The sequence below is a fragment of the Nicotiana sylvestris genome, chromosome 7, assembly GCF_000393655.2.
Source record: "Nicotiana sylvestris chromosome 7, ASM39365v2, whole genome shotgun sequence".
Lineage (NCBI taxonomy): Eukaryota > Viridiplantae > Streptophyta > Magnoliopsida > Solanales > Solanaceae > Nicotiana > Nicotiana sylvestris.
Genome location: NC_091063.1, coordinates 573,428 through 589,469, shown reverse-complemented (window position 1 = coordinate 589,469; position 16,042 = coordinate 573,428). Strand labels below are relative to the sequence as shown.

General features: G+C 38.8%; 1 protein-coding gene and 2 non-coding genes across 3 annotated transcripts; 1 reads left to right on the top strand and 2 right to left on the bottom strand.

The window, feature by feature from the left end:
- Positions 1 to 2,272: 2,272 nt before the first annotated feature.
- LOC138874318 (small nucleolar RNA R71) lies at positions 2,273 to 2,377 on the bottom strand. Its single transcript, XR_011401357.1, has one exon. It is a non-coding gene; the product is annotated as a small nucleolar RNA R71 (small nucleolar RNA).
- Positions 2,378 to 11,455: 9,078 nt separating this feature from the next.
- LOC138872503 (uncharacterized) lies at positions 11,456 to 15,752 on the top strand. The gene is made up of 4 exons (XM_070150656.1): positions 11,456 to 12,020; positions 14,705 to 14,931; positions 15,228 to 15,518; positions 15,615 to 15,752. Exons 1-4 carry the CDS (start codon positions 11,456 to 11,458, stop codon positions 15,750 to 15,752), a joined length of 1,221 nt encoding a protein of 406 aa, XP_070006757.1.
- Positions 11,837 to 11,941, bottom strand: LOC138874317 (small nucleolar RNA R71). Its single transcript, XR_011401356.1, has one exon. It is a non-coding gene; the product is annotated as a small nucleolar RNA R71 (small nucleolar RNA).
- Positions 15,753 to 16,042: the final 290 nt, after the last annotated feature.

The following is a 16,042-nucleotide window of genomic DNA, read 5'->3' as shown; positions in this document are numbered from 1 at the left end:
GTCCTTGCGCAGAAACAAAGAAGCAAAGGGATGCACACATGTGGTAAAAGCCTAGAGCCTAGTCCACTCTCAAAGGTCCACCTCCTGCAACAACACCTCCGGGCGCGCATCCTCAGAAGCCTTACCCAGCCTTCCACACTGATATCCCTAAAGGATATGTCGAGAAGCAGGGAGGGATGAAAAAACGCAAAAGCCCGCCAAAGGTCGAGGACCCTTACTGGCCAAGAGAACCTCGGAGAGACAACAGACCTGGCGAACATCGGCCTTGCTTGCACAGCTACTTTGAATCCACTTCTTGAGACATTAAGCCGTGCAAGCTTCCAGCACGGGGAAAAGTGTCACGTTGAGCCAGGGTTTGAAGGTGAGCAGCGGTGTATAATCTGATCCCCCTTGTGAGCAGTGATGTTTAGCTTAGAGCATATATATTTCTATGTATATCACCTCGTATTTTACTTTTGTTTCATGAATTTGGGATGTTAAATATATTGACTTATGTTAATTTGATGTGTTTTTATGTGCAGGAATGATTCGGGAGTAATTGGGGGCGAAACGTGCAAGATTTGAAGGTAAAACGAACAAAATCAGAAAAGGAAGCCAGTTAGGTGCCACAGGCAGCGCCTGGCGCCACCTGTGGTGCTAAAAACAGTATGCACAAAAAATGGGGGCACTATGGAGGGTGCCTGGCGCCGGGCTGGGCGCCGGTGACGTGAAATTTCTCCTATTTCACCCAGGACAAGGTTATTTCGGCCCTAGACCTACCCAACACGTATAAAAGCAAGACTAAACCTATTTTTGAGGGGGGAGATGCACCTTGGAGCAAGGATACATGCAAGAAACATTGAGGAGCAAGAACATCTCAGAATTCTTCATCTTTTCTAGTATTTTTCAATTAATCAAAACTTATGCAATTGTTTGATTACATCATGAGTGGCTAAAGACCCATTGTTCTGGGGTTTTGATTTAGCCATGAATATTGTTGTTTAACGTTGACTTGACCTTGATTATAATTCACCAATATATGGTTGTTTCTTCAATTCTGTGTTTAATTGCTTAATTGTCTAGCCAGCAGTTAGGTTCTATTTACTATCTATGCTATACTTGGGAAAGCCATGTTTAGATTAGAGAAGAATTGAAGAGAGCATGATCTTAACCCTTAGGGGGAGCGGATTTGTTGTTAGGATAGGAATATACCTAGTCACCGTGTTTAATTAAATATCGCGATCTTAATGCGTTCTTAATAGATTGATTTCATAGTAATATAGGCGTTAATCTATTGAGAATAGGTGAGTTGTACTTCGGGAGAAGGCTATGAGAGCATTTATCGATTAATTAGCAACCCTGAGTGAATTATATGAAAGGGAGAGTTTATTAGAACACAATACGAATGGTAAATCTATCACAACCCTGGAATATTTGTCTCTACTGAATACACAACAATCAACTCGTTACTTGATAACTTAGTTATTACTTAGAATTGTAGTATAATATAATCATAATATTGGACTTTGATTTTAGCTGGATTGAATAACAAATTTAGTGATTTAGTGAGTAGTTTACACAAGTCTCTGTGGGTTCGACACTCAACTTATCATTATATTACTTGTCGACCACGTATACTTGCGTGTGCGTTTGGGAGCAACAAGTTTTTGGCGCCGTTGTCGGGGACTTGAATATAAGCTACTTTCTAGTTTTTGCTTTAATTGTCTATTTCATCGAGTCTAACGTTACTTGCTTGTTTCTCGGATCTTAGGAACTTTGATTGAATGCGTAGGGTCAGGAGCCAAAACCGACTTAAAGGCTTTTATCCTGAACCTGAGAGAACATTTCACAGGAGGTTGAGGAAAGAAAGGGACACGAACAATATTCAGGCACTTGTTCAATTTCCTGTGGACATGGCAGAGGAGCAACCCATGGTTGTTCAGGAGGTGGCGATGCCCAGCATTGCTAATGTCACCTCCAGTATAGTGAAGCCCAGGATCACTGGGCACTTTGAGCTGAAACAGAGCATGATCCAGCTGCTTCATGCAAATGGCAATTTATGGGTCTTGCACACGAGGATCCACAACAGCATATTCTAAACTTCTTGGAGATTAGTGATACTTACATCACTAACGGGGTCACTCTAGATTATGTGAGGCTTACACTTTTTCCATTCTCTCTATTGGGAGAGGCAAAGCGATGGCTAAAAGTAGAACCAGCTAATTCAATTACAACATGGAATGATTTGGCAATAAAATTTCTGGCAAGGTTCTTCCCTTCAGGCAAAACTGCAAAGATCAGAAGTGAGATAGTTGCCTTCAAACAGAAAGCGGGAGAATCTTTATACTCAGCTTGGGAAAGGTTCAAGGGGCTACTCAGAGACTGTCCTCATCACAATCAGACGAATGAAGTGCTAGCTCACACTTTCATAAAAGGGAAACTGTTACACCTCAAGTTTTCATACGTGAGAGTACGTCGTTAGTCACTGATGTAAGCTCGGAAATGAGATTATATTTGGAAGAAAATAAAGTAAGTTAATCATGTTACCTTGGAGGTTACAAATATTTAAGATCATGAATAACGAGTACCAAGAGGGTTGGAAATCTTAGAAGCTAAACCAATTGAAGAAAATAAGTTTCGTCAAAAGTCGACAAGTTTGGAATGTTATAACATGTACTTTGGGGTGAGACTAGGGTTCTTACATGATAAGGAGGTTATTCTATGAGTTATTTTAGTCGTATGATATTCATTTTCTACATTTTGAAGGCAAGCAAGTTGTGGAACAAGAGTTGGCAAAGGTCATCACAAGTTACATTCATAAATTTGCTGAACTTTAGGTCAAATTTATCTGAGAGTTTCTCCAAATATACTTGGAATCATGGGGTGTTCTGGCTACCAAATTGAATATCTACGAGTCTAGTTTCTAACTCATTAAACCGTTCATCAATACAACATCGGAGTAGAGAGATATTCGTGTTTTCGAGAGACCGCGCAAGCAGCTCCCAACGGGACCCACTTAGGCGGTGGTTGACCTACTTCAATTTATAAACGATTTGGACGCCTATTTTTGCTCATTTTTCAACTACTATTCGTCTCCAAACTTCTCCTAACTCTCCTAAACATATTCCACAAGTATTTGAAGTGATTCCAAAGTGATTACACCATATTTCAACATCAAAACTTAGTTCTAGTGAAGAACAATGCCTCTCTGAGGTTGTGTTGTCATTGAGGATTGTTGTGGGCTGTATTTGGATGAAATTCCAAGTTGTTGCTGCTTTCTAAGGTGAGTATAACAGCCTACTAATTGTGCTTAATCTTTCTTGTATGTTGGTTAAGTTGTTAGGATGATAAACTACAAGATAATACTTGGGTTAGCTTAAGTCACTTCTATGGTGTTGTATTGCTATTGAGGGTTGTTGTAAACTGAATATAACTTGGATTTTGACTTGAAGTTACTGTAGGAGGTATTTATATTGTGTTCTTACTTGTGCCTAAGGTTATCTTGATGTTGATTAAGTTAAATGGATGGGCTAGACATGAACTAGTGAATAAAGTTGCTAATTGAGGATAGTTGAAGTTGTGGATTATTTTCGTTGTTATAAATATATGGTTTAAGGCTGGAATCATTGATTAATGACTTCATTATCATGTTAATGATACTTTTATGTTGAAGTAAGAAGTCTATAAGGATTGATAAGGGGTATACGGATTCCAATCGGAGCTTGTCGCTCGTCGTAATGTAGTTGTGACTTGTTGTTGTTATATGGTGTCTTGATATTGATAATTATGTATTGATGGATTGCTCTCGTCATTGTTGTTTGTATATGGTATTGGAGGAGGCCCTTGTTACAAGGGAGATGCTGCCAAAATTTACGTAAACGAGCTACTAGCTTAAGTTATAGACTTAGCCTTTGCTCAGCACTGATTTTGAATCTCCTTATACTATGATAGATTGAGTTGACTTGTTTGAAGAGTTGCTTGGAAGTGATTAAGGACTCAACGGGTTTGAGGTATGTTAAGGCACTTTCTTCTTTCTTTTGGCATGATCTAAAATGAAATGAATACGCTACTTCATAATGACTCTACTCCTAACAACTAAGGTTGTCCATGTTGTTCTTTCCTTATAAAATTATTCTAAACAAGTGTGTATGATCCTTAAATCCTACTAAGGTTCATATTGATGGTAGGGATATCCATAATGTTCTTAAGTCACTCCAAAAGGTTTAGAATGTGATTCCATGAGTCGAGCATGCATTATGTATATGTATCTATTTTACTCTACCGAGCAGCGCTATAGTCGGCCGGGTACGACACATATTGTGCAACCACTGATCAGTTGGGTTTTACCGAGCTCCACGTGGCCAGGTACGATTCTACCGAACCTTATGATGGTCGGGTACGCTTTTACCGAGTCCTCTTTGAGGCCGGGTACGATATGATGATGATGATGCCCACAGAGGCGAATGTATTAAAAAGTGTATGTATATATATGTATTATGCATTTCATATTAGTAACCCCCAGAGGCACTCAGATGTTACAGGTTGTATCTCTTATATCTCTCTCTTTACATTACTATTCTTGTTTAAGCTTTCTTGCCTAACATACTCGGTACTTTATTCGTACTGACGTCCCTTTTGCCTGGGGACGTCTGCGTTTCATTCCCACAGGTCCCGATTGATAGGTTGACAGTCCTCCTAGTAGGCTATCAGCTCAGCGAAGGTGCTGGTGCACTCCACTTGCTCCGAAGTTACCTATTTGGTCAGTATGCTTTGGATATGTATTGATTGGTATGGCGGGGCCCTATCCCGACCTTTATGATTTTATGTACTCTTAGAGTCTTGTAGACATATGTCAGGTGTATGGATAATTGTATGGCCTTGTCGGCCTATGTTTCGAGTTTACTAATGGTCATGTCGGCCTTATAGGCCCGTATGTCACATATATTAGTTTGTATATCATGTTGGGTCTTCATATGTTGACTATTCCCTTATGTTTTATTCTTGTTATCTCAGGACGAGTTTTCTAGCTCATTTACTCATGATAACATGATAAGAAAGATATGTTACGTTGGTACTCGGTTGAGTAAGGCACCGGGTGCCCGTCGCGGCCCTTCGGTTTGGGTCGTGACAGAAGTGGTATCAGAGCAGTTCTGTCCTAGGGAGTCTACAAGCCGTGTCTAGTAGAGTCTTGTTTATGGGTGTGTTGTGCACCACACTTATAAGCAGGAGGCTACAGGGCATTTAGGTCTGTCACTCTTTCTTCTTACTCTAGATCGTGCAGTAGAGCTCAGTTGTAAGAATTCAAACTCCTAAATTCGACTTTAGTCGTAATACAACGATACCTACATCCACAAAGACAGTTGGTAAGAGATTGCATGTGGATGTGGAAGAGTTGAGTCAGAGGAACTCGATTTCACATCATGCTTATGATGAGTAAATATGAGGTCTTCAACAGATCATGTGTGTACTAAGATGTGTATGCTTCTTAATAAGGAGCCTTAAGGCACGGATATCTATTCACGAATATGGTGAAAATCTATGAGGAATTCAGAAGCTAGATACAAGTTTTAACAAGTAAAAGAAGTAAGGTGAAGAGGGGTACGAGGCACCCAGATAATGAAGATTATCAATATTTTCAAATCAGGCAGAGAAATATAAGCATTTTGGTACCTTCATCAATGACAGAGGTAAGTACAATTGGCCACACCCATCTCAGTTATGTTCTATGGGAGCTAACAGATATTATTTAAGAGAAAGATGGGATATCAGGATCCAGTTGGAGTTAGAGTAACCCAAAAATTGTGGATAGGTTGTTATCATTAACTAACGTTTCCGAAAGATGGTGCAAATGTGGTAATAGATCTCCTTCTAAGACACCCAGATGGTGAACTCTAGAGTAGTACAATCAGATACGAATACTGGAATATTCAGAAATTTCAGAAGATAGGCAGTGGGATCCTAGAAGGGACAAATATTTACCTTAGTATGACTCTAGCCCCGAGTAAAAAAAAGAATGTTAAGCATTCCCAAGAGCCAGTGAGATGAAGCTAGGGGAGCTTATAGGGAAAGAACTTTTTGTTGAAGTTTTCAGAATAAAGAGATAGACAAAAAAAATATGATCCGGAGAATAAGAAGAAAATAAATGAAGCATCATGAGTAAGATGTGATATATGGGTGATAACAGTAAATCAAAATATGACACGATGACAGAGTCTATAGTCAAGTGAAGGAAAATACAAGAGGTGACAAGCCTTAAGGCAATAAAAGAGTATAAGCCATAAAGTCATATTCTTATTTCGAGAAATGAGTTGGTGACTTCAACGTGATTACCAGGAGGAAAGGTTAGACCCCAGAGTAATAAAAATCAGTATGGGCTGGTGAACAAGATAAAACCGAACATGAATTAGGGACCGGAGGATTTGATAATGGTCGACATCGTGAGAATTTCAAAGATCGTGCTCCAACAATAATAGAATAGACAACAGACGAATAACCTTTAAAGGTTATTTAGGAAGTCGCTTACCTAAAGCAAGCACTCTGAGCAGAGTTAATCTTAAGGGACTAAGTGTTCCAGTTACAGTAGGTGTCGCCTTCGTGCGTAAGAAATTTAGTTATCCCTGGTACAGAAGGTTACCATAAGGTGATTAAGGTTCATTGATAATGTGAAAAGACGCCGAATATGAAAAGGTAAAACAACTATAGGTAGATCGTCATAGTACTAAATCTTAGTACTCCCCTAAAGGGGGGAATATGGTGTGATATGATATTAAGTCGGAATTACGCGGTTCAGTTAACTATGGAATGGTAAAGAACGAATGTGGTAAAAAGGAGAAAGGGATGATGTTGCTTTTATTCAGTTCCTGCAGATATGTTGCGATTCCAAAACATTATACAAGCACGACACCGGGGAGAGGCAGTAAAAGTTTCCGGCCAGGATTTTATTAATAAATAAGTGTGAATGGATACTTAATACATCAGGAGCTAGTGGCAAGAGATAAGTTACGACAAAGGATATATCCCAAGAGGGATTATGCAGAATATATATATATATATATATATATATATATATATATATATATATATATATGAGAATGGACCAACGAGTAATTAGTAGTTGATTTAGGAAGAGCCCAGTTATGTCTAGACAAGAGGTCACAGATAAATCAATAGATCATGCAAGATAAATGTAGTGAATGGCAGCATAGTGAATTCAGTCTCGCAGATACGAGATCACAATCATTTGAAAAAAATTTCAGATAGGAGTTGAGGCAGTTAAAGGTACCATTTTTAAGGTTTATGAAAATAAGTGAGAGTGGCACTAAGGAGACAATAAAAATTTGAGCTTAGAAGTAACCCTACGAGCACAAAGGCATAAATTTATATAACTAAGGATTATTATAGGCGAGTAAGAATAACGAAAATTACCTTCGGGTGTACGATATATCAAGCTCGCAACTTTACAAGAGATAGAAGGTCTCCCTAAGTACTACAATGAAAGACTAGCTGAGGAAATAAGGAAGAAGGTTTCCACCTAAGCATAGTGAGCTAAAGAGTAAATTATCCTGTAACAACAGTCTCACTACAATATTGTATACACTCCATAAGAAAGTGGCACCTATCATGGCTAATGAATGGTAAAAAAAAGCCATCAAAGGTGATGTTTGAGATCATATGAGGTACAGGAAATTATAGTATTCGTGGGCAAAATGACAAGCCAAGTATTCATGCAACAAGTGATAGAACGACCAGCAAAAGTAATTGCTTACATTTAAGGACAACTGAGAAGGCACGAAAGGAAATTTATGGTGCTAGCAAGTTAAAGGAAGGTTGCAAGTAGTATAAATAGATCGGTGTAGGTCCTAAGGTAAAGTAATGTAGAGCAACAAGGTTTTAGGTTGATATGAGTAAGGATATGAAAAGGTGAGTGAGAAGGTGACGAGAATATGTATGTCCTCGGGATTAAACCCATCAAAACAAGGGAGCTGATGATTTCCATATGAATAAAAAACTCTATACAGCCTGAATGAACCCAGAGGAGTCTAAGACTAGGTGCATTTAGAAGAGATGGAATGTTGCCCTGGCGGTAGAATAAGGGTGTAATTGTGATAGATAAGAGGATGATTCTTAGGCCTTTGATTGAGTAATGATTTAACGAGAAAGGGATTTCATTAATTGCACGGGATTAGAATACCCCCATAAGATGAATCGCGTTGGGATGCAATGAAATACGGTTATTGAAGTATAGTATTATCCCTAGGTGGATCAGGAAAATCACTTCATATGTTCCCCGATAAGATGTGAGCCCTAGTGACAGTGTATTACGTAAGAGGTTGCAAGTTATCAGTGATAGATTATAGATCAACATTAAGGTGAATAAACAATAGATGGGTACAAGTTCCAAAGTTCGAGATGAGATTTGTTTGTTATTCTTAGATGAATAATAATGAGGAAGCACTAAAGGACTTAGATTTATACATATAGGATAAGCAGCGAGAGAGTAACCTGGAGTTGGGTAGCAAACCTCGGTAATAATAAACCGAAGTAAGTTTTATGGTATAGTATAACCTACCTAGATGTAGTAAATCCATAAGGATAGATATACAAGGCTATGAAACAAGAGATAGAAATAGTCTTAAGTTCGATAAAGTACCAAGCGAAAGACATCAGTACACCTATAGATGCCTAGAGGGACAGCTTGTCATAATTCTATATATGTTCATAAAGTGAAGCTTAGAGATTGGATAAAAGATGGAGGAAAAAGAGAATACGAGTCGCTAGGCACTCATACAAGGACACAGTTGTACATACTTCATGAAATAAGGTAGCAAATGTTACGATGTTGGAAGAATTCCGACCACATGTCATGGCGTGACAAAGAGGCCTAAAATAGGGGAATGCGCAAGCGTTTGGATTTATTCACAAAACAGTGCCTTAGATGGAAATATGAGCATTAAAGTATTCATAAGAGCTATAGCTTATGAAACTGATAAGCGCATCAATCAACATTCGAGGACGAATGTTCCAAAGGGGGAAAAGATGTTACACCCCAAGTTTTCATACGTGAGAGTACGTCGTAAGTCATTGATGTAAGCTCGGAAATGAGATTATATTTGGAAGAAAATAAAGTAAGTTAATCATGTTACCTTGGAGGTTACAAATATTTAAGATCATGAATAACGAGTACCAAGAGGGTTGGAAATCTTAGAAGCTAAACCAATTGAAGAAAATAAGTTTCGTCAAAAGTCGACAAGTTTGGAATGTTATAACATGTACTTTGGGGTGAGACTAGGGTTCTTAACATGATAAGGAGGTTATTCTATGAGTTATTTTAGTCGTATGATATTCATTTTCTACATTTTGAAGGCAAGCAAGTTGTGGAACAAGAGTTGGCAAAGGTCATCACAAGTTACATTCATAAATTTGCTGAAATTTAGGTCAAATGTATCTGAGAATTTTTCCAAATATACTTGGAATCATGGGGTGTTCTACGTACCAAATTGAATATATATGAGTCTAGTTTCTAACGCATTAAACCGTTCATCAATATGACATCGGAGTAGAGAGATATTCGTGTTTTCGCGAGACCGCATAAGCAGCTCCCAACGGGACCCACTTAGGCGGTGGTTGACCTACTTCAATTTATAAACGATTTGGACGCCTATTTTTGCTCATTTTTCAACTAATATTCGTCTCCAAACTTCTCATAACCCTCCTAAACATATACCACAAGGGTTTGAAGTGATTACACCATATTTCAACATCAAAACTTAGTTCTAGTGAAGAACAACACCTCTTTGAGGTTGTGTTATCATTGATGATTGTTGTGGGCTGTATTTGGATGAAATTCCAAGTTGTTGATGCTGTCTAAGGTGAGTATAACAGCCTACTAATTGTGCTTAATCTTGCTTGTATGTTGGTTAAGTTGTTAGGATGATAAACTACAAGATAATACTTGGGTTAGCTTAAGTCACTTCTATGGTGTTGTATTGCTATTGAGGGTTGTTGTAAACTGAATATAACTTGGATTTTGACTTGAAGTTACTGTAGGAGGTATTTATATTGTGTTCTTACTTGTGCCTAAGGTTATCTTGATGTTGATTAAGTTAAATGGATGGGCTAGACATGAACTAGTGAATAAAGTTGCTAATTGAGGATAGTTGAAGTTGTGGATTATTTTCGTTGTTATAAATATATGGTTTAAGGCTGGAATCATTGATTAATGACTTCATTATCATGTTAATGATACTTTTATGTTGAAGTAAGAAGTCTATAAGGATTGATAAGGGGTATACGGATTCCAATCGGAGCTTGCCGCTCGTCGTAATGTAGTTGTGACTTGTTGTTGTTATATGGTGTCTTGATATTGATAATTATGTATTGATGGATTGCTCTGGTAATTGTTGTTGGTATATGGTATTGGAGGAGGCCCTTGTTACAAGGGAGATGCTGCCCAAATTTACGTAAACGAGCTACTAGCTTAAGTTATAGACTTAGCCTTTGCTCAGCACTGATTTTGAATCTCCTTATACTATGATAGATTGAGTTGACTTGTTTGAAGAGTTGCTTGGAAGGGATTAAGGACTCAACGGGTTTAAGGTATGTTAAGGCACTTTCTTCTTTCTTTTGGCATGGTCTAAAATGAAATGAACATAAACGATACGCTATTTCATAATGACTCTACTCCTAGCAACTAAGGTTGTCCATGTTGTTCTTTCCTTATAAAATTATTCTAAACAAGTGTGTATGATCCTTAAATCCTACTAAGGTTCATATTGATGGTAGGGATGTCCATAATGTTCTTAAGTCACTCCAAAAGGTTTAGAAGATGATTCCATGAGTCTAGCATGCATTATATATAGTATCTATTTTACTCTACCGAGCCGCGCTATAGTCGGCCGGGTACGGCACCTATTGTGCAACCACTGAGTGAATTATATGAAAGGGAGAGTTTATTAGAACACAATACGAATGGTAAATCGATCACAACCCTGGAATATTTGTCTCTACTGAATACACAACAATCAACTCGTTACTTGATAACTTAGTTATTACTTAGAATTGTAGTATAATATAATCATAATATTGGACTTTGATTTTAGCTGGATTGAATAATAAATTTAGTGATTTAGTGAGTAGTTTACACAAGTCTCTGTGGGTTCGACACTCAACTTATCATTATATTACTTGTCGACCACGTATACTTGCGTGTGCGTTTGGGAGCAACAAGTTTTTGGCGCCGTTGTCGGGGACTTGAATATAAGCTACTTTCTAGTTTTTGCTTTAATTGTCTATTTCATCGAGTCTAACGTTACTTGCTTGTTTCTCGGATCTCAGGAACTTTGATTGAATGCGTAGGGTCAGGAGCCAAAACCGACTTAAAGGCTTTTATCCTGAACCTTAGAGAACATTTCACAGGAGGTTGAGGAAAGAAAGGGACACGAACAATATTCAGGCACTTGTTCAATTTCCTGTGGACATGGCAGAGGAGCAACCCATGGTTGTTCAGGAGGTGGCGATGCCCAGCATTGCTAATGTCACCTCCAGTATAGTGAAGCCCAGGATCACTGGGCACTTTGAGCTGAAACAGAGCATGATCCAGCTGCTTCATGCAAATGGGCAATTTATGGGTCTTGCACACGAGGATCCACAACAGCATATTCTAAACTTCTTGGAGATTAGTGATACTTACATCACTAACGGGGTCACTCTAGATTATGTGAGGCTTACACTTTTTCCATTCTCTCTATTGGGAGAGGCAAAGCGATGGCTAAAAGTAGAACCAGCTAATTCAATTACAACATGGAATGATTTGGCAATAAAATTTCTGGCAAGGTTCTTCCCTTCAGGCAAAACTGCAAAGATCAGAAGTGAGATAGTTGCCTTCAAACAGAAAGCGGGAGAATCTTTATACTCAGCTTGGGAAAGGTTCAAGGGGCTACTCAGAGACTGTCCTCATCACAATCAGACGAATGAAGTGCTAGCTCACACTTTCATAAAAGGGAAACTGTTACACCTCAAGTTTTCATACGTGAGAGTACGTCGTAAGTCATTGATGTAAGCTCGGAAATGAGATTATATTTGGAAGAAAATAAAGTAAGTTAATCATGTTACCTTGGAGGTTACAAATATTTAAGATCATGAATAACGAGTACCAAGAGGGTTGGAAATCTTAGAAGCTAAACCAATTGAAGAAAATAAGTTTCGTCAAAAGTCGACAAGTTTGGAATGTTATAACATGTACTTTGGGGTGAGACTAGGGTTCTTACATGATAAGGAGGTTATTCTATGAGTTATTTTAGTCGTATGATATTCATTTTCTACATTTTGAAGGCAAGCAAGTTGTGGAACAAGAGTTGGCAAAGGTCATCACAAGTTACATTCATAAATTTGCTGAAATTTAGGTCAAATGTATCTGAGAATTTCTCCAAATATACTTGGAATCATGGGGTGTTCTAGCTACCAAATTGAATATCTACGAGTCTAGTTTCTAACTCATTAAACCGTTCATCAATACGACATCGGAGTAGAGAGATATTCGTGTTTTCGAGAGACCGCGCAAGCAGCTCCCAACGGGACCCACTTAGGCGGTGGTTGACCTACTTCAATTTATAAACGATTTGGACGCCTATTTTTGCTCATTTTTCAACTACTATTCGTCTCCAAACTTCTCCTAACTCTCCTAAACATATTCCACAAGTATTTGAAGTGATTCCAAAGTGATTACACCATATTTCAACATCAAAACTTAGTTCTAGTGAAGAATAATGCCTCTTTGAGGTTGTGTTGTCATTGAGGATTGTTGTGGGCTGTATTTGGATGAAATTCCAAGTTGTTGCTGCTTTATAAGGTGAGTATAACAGCCTACTAATTGTGCTTAATCTTTCTTGTATGTTGGTTAAGTTGTTAGGATGATAAACTACAAGATAATACTTGGGTTAGCTTAAGTCACTTCTATGGTGTTGTATTGCTATTGAGGGTTGTTGTAAACTGAATATAACTTGGATTTTGACTTGAAGTTACTGTAGGAGGTATTTATATTGTGTTCTTACTTGTGCCTAAGGTTATCTTGATGTTGATTAAGTTAAATGGATGGGCTAGACATGAACTAGTGAATAAAGTTGCTAATTGAGGATAGTTGAAGTTGTGGATTATTTTCGTTGTTATAAATATATGGTTTAAGGCTGGAATCATTGATTAATGACTTCATTATCATGTTAATGATACTTTTATGTTGAAGTAAGAAGTCTATAAGGATTGATAAGGGGTATACGGATTCCAATCGGAGCTTGCCGCTCGTCGTAATGTAGTTGTGACTTGTTGTTGTTATATGGTGTCTTGATATTGATAATTATGTATTGATGGATTGCTCTGGTCATTGTTGTTTGTATATGGTATTGGAGGAGGCCCTTGTTACAAGGGAGATGCTGCCAAAATTTACGTAAACGAGCTACTAGCTTAAGTTATAGACTTAGCCTTTGCTCAACACTGATTTTGAATCTCCTTATACTATGATAGATTGAGTTGACTTGTTTGAAGAGTTGCTTGGAAGTGATTAAGGACTCAACGGGTTTAAGGTATGTTAAGGCACTTTCTTCTTTCTTTTGGCATGATCTAAAGTGAAATGAATACGCTATTTCATAATGACTCTACTCCTAGCAACTAAGGTTGTCCATGTTGTTCTTTCCTTATAAAATTATTCTAAACAAGTGTGTATGATCCTTAAATCCTACTAAGGTTCATATTGATGGTAGGGATGTCCATAATGTTCTTAAGTCACTCCAAAAGGTTTAGAATGTGATTCCAATGAGTCGAGCATGCATTATGTATATGTATCTATTTTAATCTACCGAGCAGTGCTATAGTCGGTCGGGTACGACACATATTGTGCAACCACTGATCAGTTGGGTTTACCGAGCTCCACGTGGCCGGGTACAATTCTACCAAACCTTATGATTGTCCGGTATGCTTTTACCGAGTCCTCTTTGAGGTCGGGTACGATATGATGATGCCCACAGAGGCGAATGTTTTAAAAAGTTTATGTATATATATGTATTATGCATTTCATATCAGTAACCCCCAGAGGCACTCAGATGTTACAGGTTGTATCTCCTCTATCTCTCTCTTTACATTACTGTTCTTGTTTATGCTTTCCTGCCTAACATACTCGGTACTTTATTCGTACTGACGTCCCTTTTGCCTGGGGACGCTGCATTTCATGCCCGCAGGTCCCGATTGATAGGTTGACAGTCCTCCTAGTAGGCTATCAGCTCAGCGAAGGTGTTGGTGCACTCCACTTGCTCCGGAGTTGCCTATTTGGTCAGTATGCTTTGGATATGTATTGATTGATATGGCGGGGCCCTGTCCCGACCTTTATGATTTTATGTACTCTTAGAGGCTTGTAGACATATGTCAGGTGTATGGATAATTGTATGGCCTTGTCGGCCTATGTTTCGAGTTTACTAATGGTCATGTCGGCCTTATAGGCCCGTATGTTACATATATTAGTTTGTATATCATGTTGGGTCTTCATATGTTGAGTATTCCCTTATGTTTTATTCTTGTTATCTCATGACGGGTTTTTTGGCTCATTTACTCATGATAACATGATAAGAAAGATATGTTACGTTGGTACTCAGTTGAGTAAGGCACCGGGTGCCCGTCGCGGCCCTTCGGTTTGGGTCGTGATAGAAACATTCTGAAACAAAGATCGTGGTGGATGCTGCAGCTGGGGGTCAAGTGTTGGAGAAAAGCTTTGACGAGATATATGCATTATTGAACAAATTCTCCAAGAGAAATCCGGATTGGCAAGGAGAGATGGGCAGACACACAGTGCAAAAATCTACAGGGGTTCTTGAGTTAGATGTCGTCTCAGCATTATCAGCACAAATTTCTACACTGACCAATCAAGTCAACCAGATGAACTTGAGTATCAACAAGCAACATGTACAACAGGTTCAAACTTTTTGTGAAATATGTGGAGAGGGGCACACAAGCAACATATGCCCCGCAAACCTACAGTCTGTCTGCTTTGTGGGTAATTCAAATAGGGGTCAAACAAACCAATATGGGAACACTTACAATCCCAACTGGAGGAACCACCCAAACTTCTCTTGGGGTGGAAACTAGGGCACTCAGAATCAATACAGGCCTCAAGCACCTCAACAGCAATGTAGACCACCTCAGGTTGAATAACAAGCGAGTCCTACAAGTCACCTTGAAGACATGTTGAAAAAAGTGATGTCGAACAGCAAGCCCTCTCTCAGAAAGTGATGGCTGAACAGCAAGCCCTCGCCACAACAGTGAGAAATTTGGAGCCTCAAACGGGACAGCTTGCCAGTTCTCAAAACACTAGACCAGCTGGAGCTCTTCCAAGTGATACTGAGCCCAATCCTAAAGCTCAAGTCAATGCGGTTACCTTGAGAAATAGAAGAGCACTAGAAGAAGTTCCAAAGAAAAAGAAGAATACAGAGCATCCTGAAGGAGAATTAGCTCCCAAGCTAGTTGAGGGGAATGAGAAAGATGATAAAGGACCCAAGCCAGTAATTGAGACTAGGCCACCACCTCCATTCCCTTAAAGATTGCAGAAATTAAGAGACAATGCCGCATATAAAAAGTTTCTTGATATCTTGAGGCAGGTGCAGATTAATATTCCATTGGTTGACATCTTACAAGAAGTACCCAAATATGCAAAGTACATCAAGGATATTGTGGCAAATAAAAGGAGGCTAACTGAGTTCGAGACTGTGGCACTCACTGAGGAGTGCAGCTCCTGAATTCAAGGCAAGTTACCTCAAAAATTGAAGGATCCGGGTAGTTTCACTATCCAAATCTCGATTGGTAAACATGTTGTTGGGCGAGCTTTATGTGATCTTGGAGCCAGCATCAATTTGATGCTGCTATCTGTGTTCAGACAGTTGGGGTTGGGTGAGCCACGCCCAAAAATAGTTATCTTATAGTTAGTTGATCGCTCCCTTGCTTATCCTGAAGGAGTGATTGAAGATGTGCTAGTTCAAGTGGGTTCCTTCATTATCCCTTCCGATTTCATTATCTTGGATTACGAGCC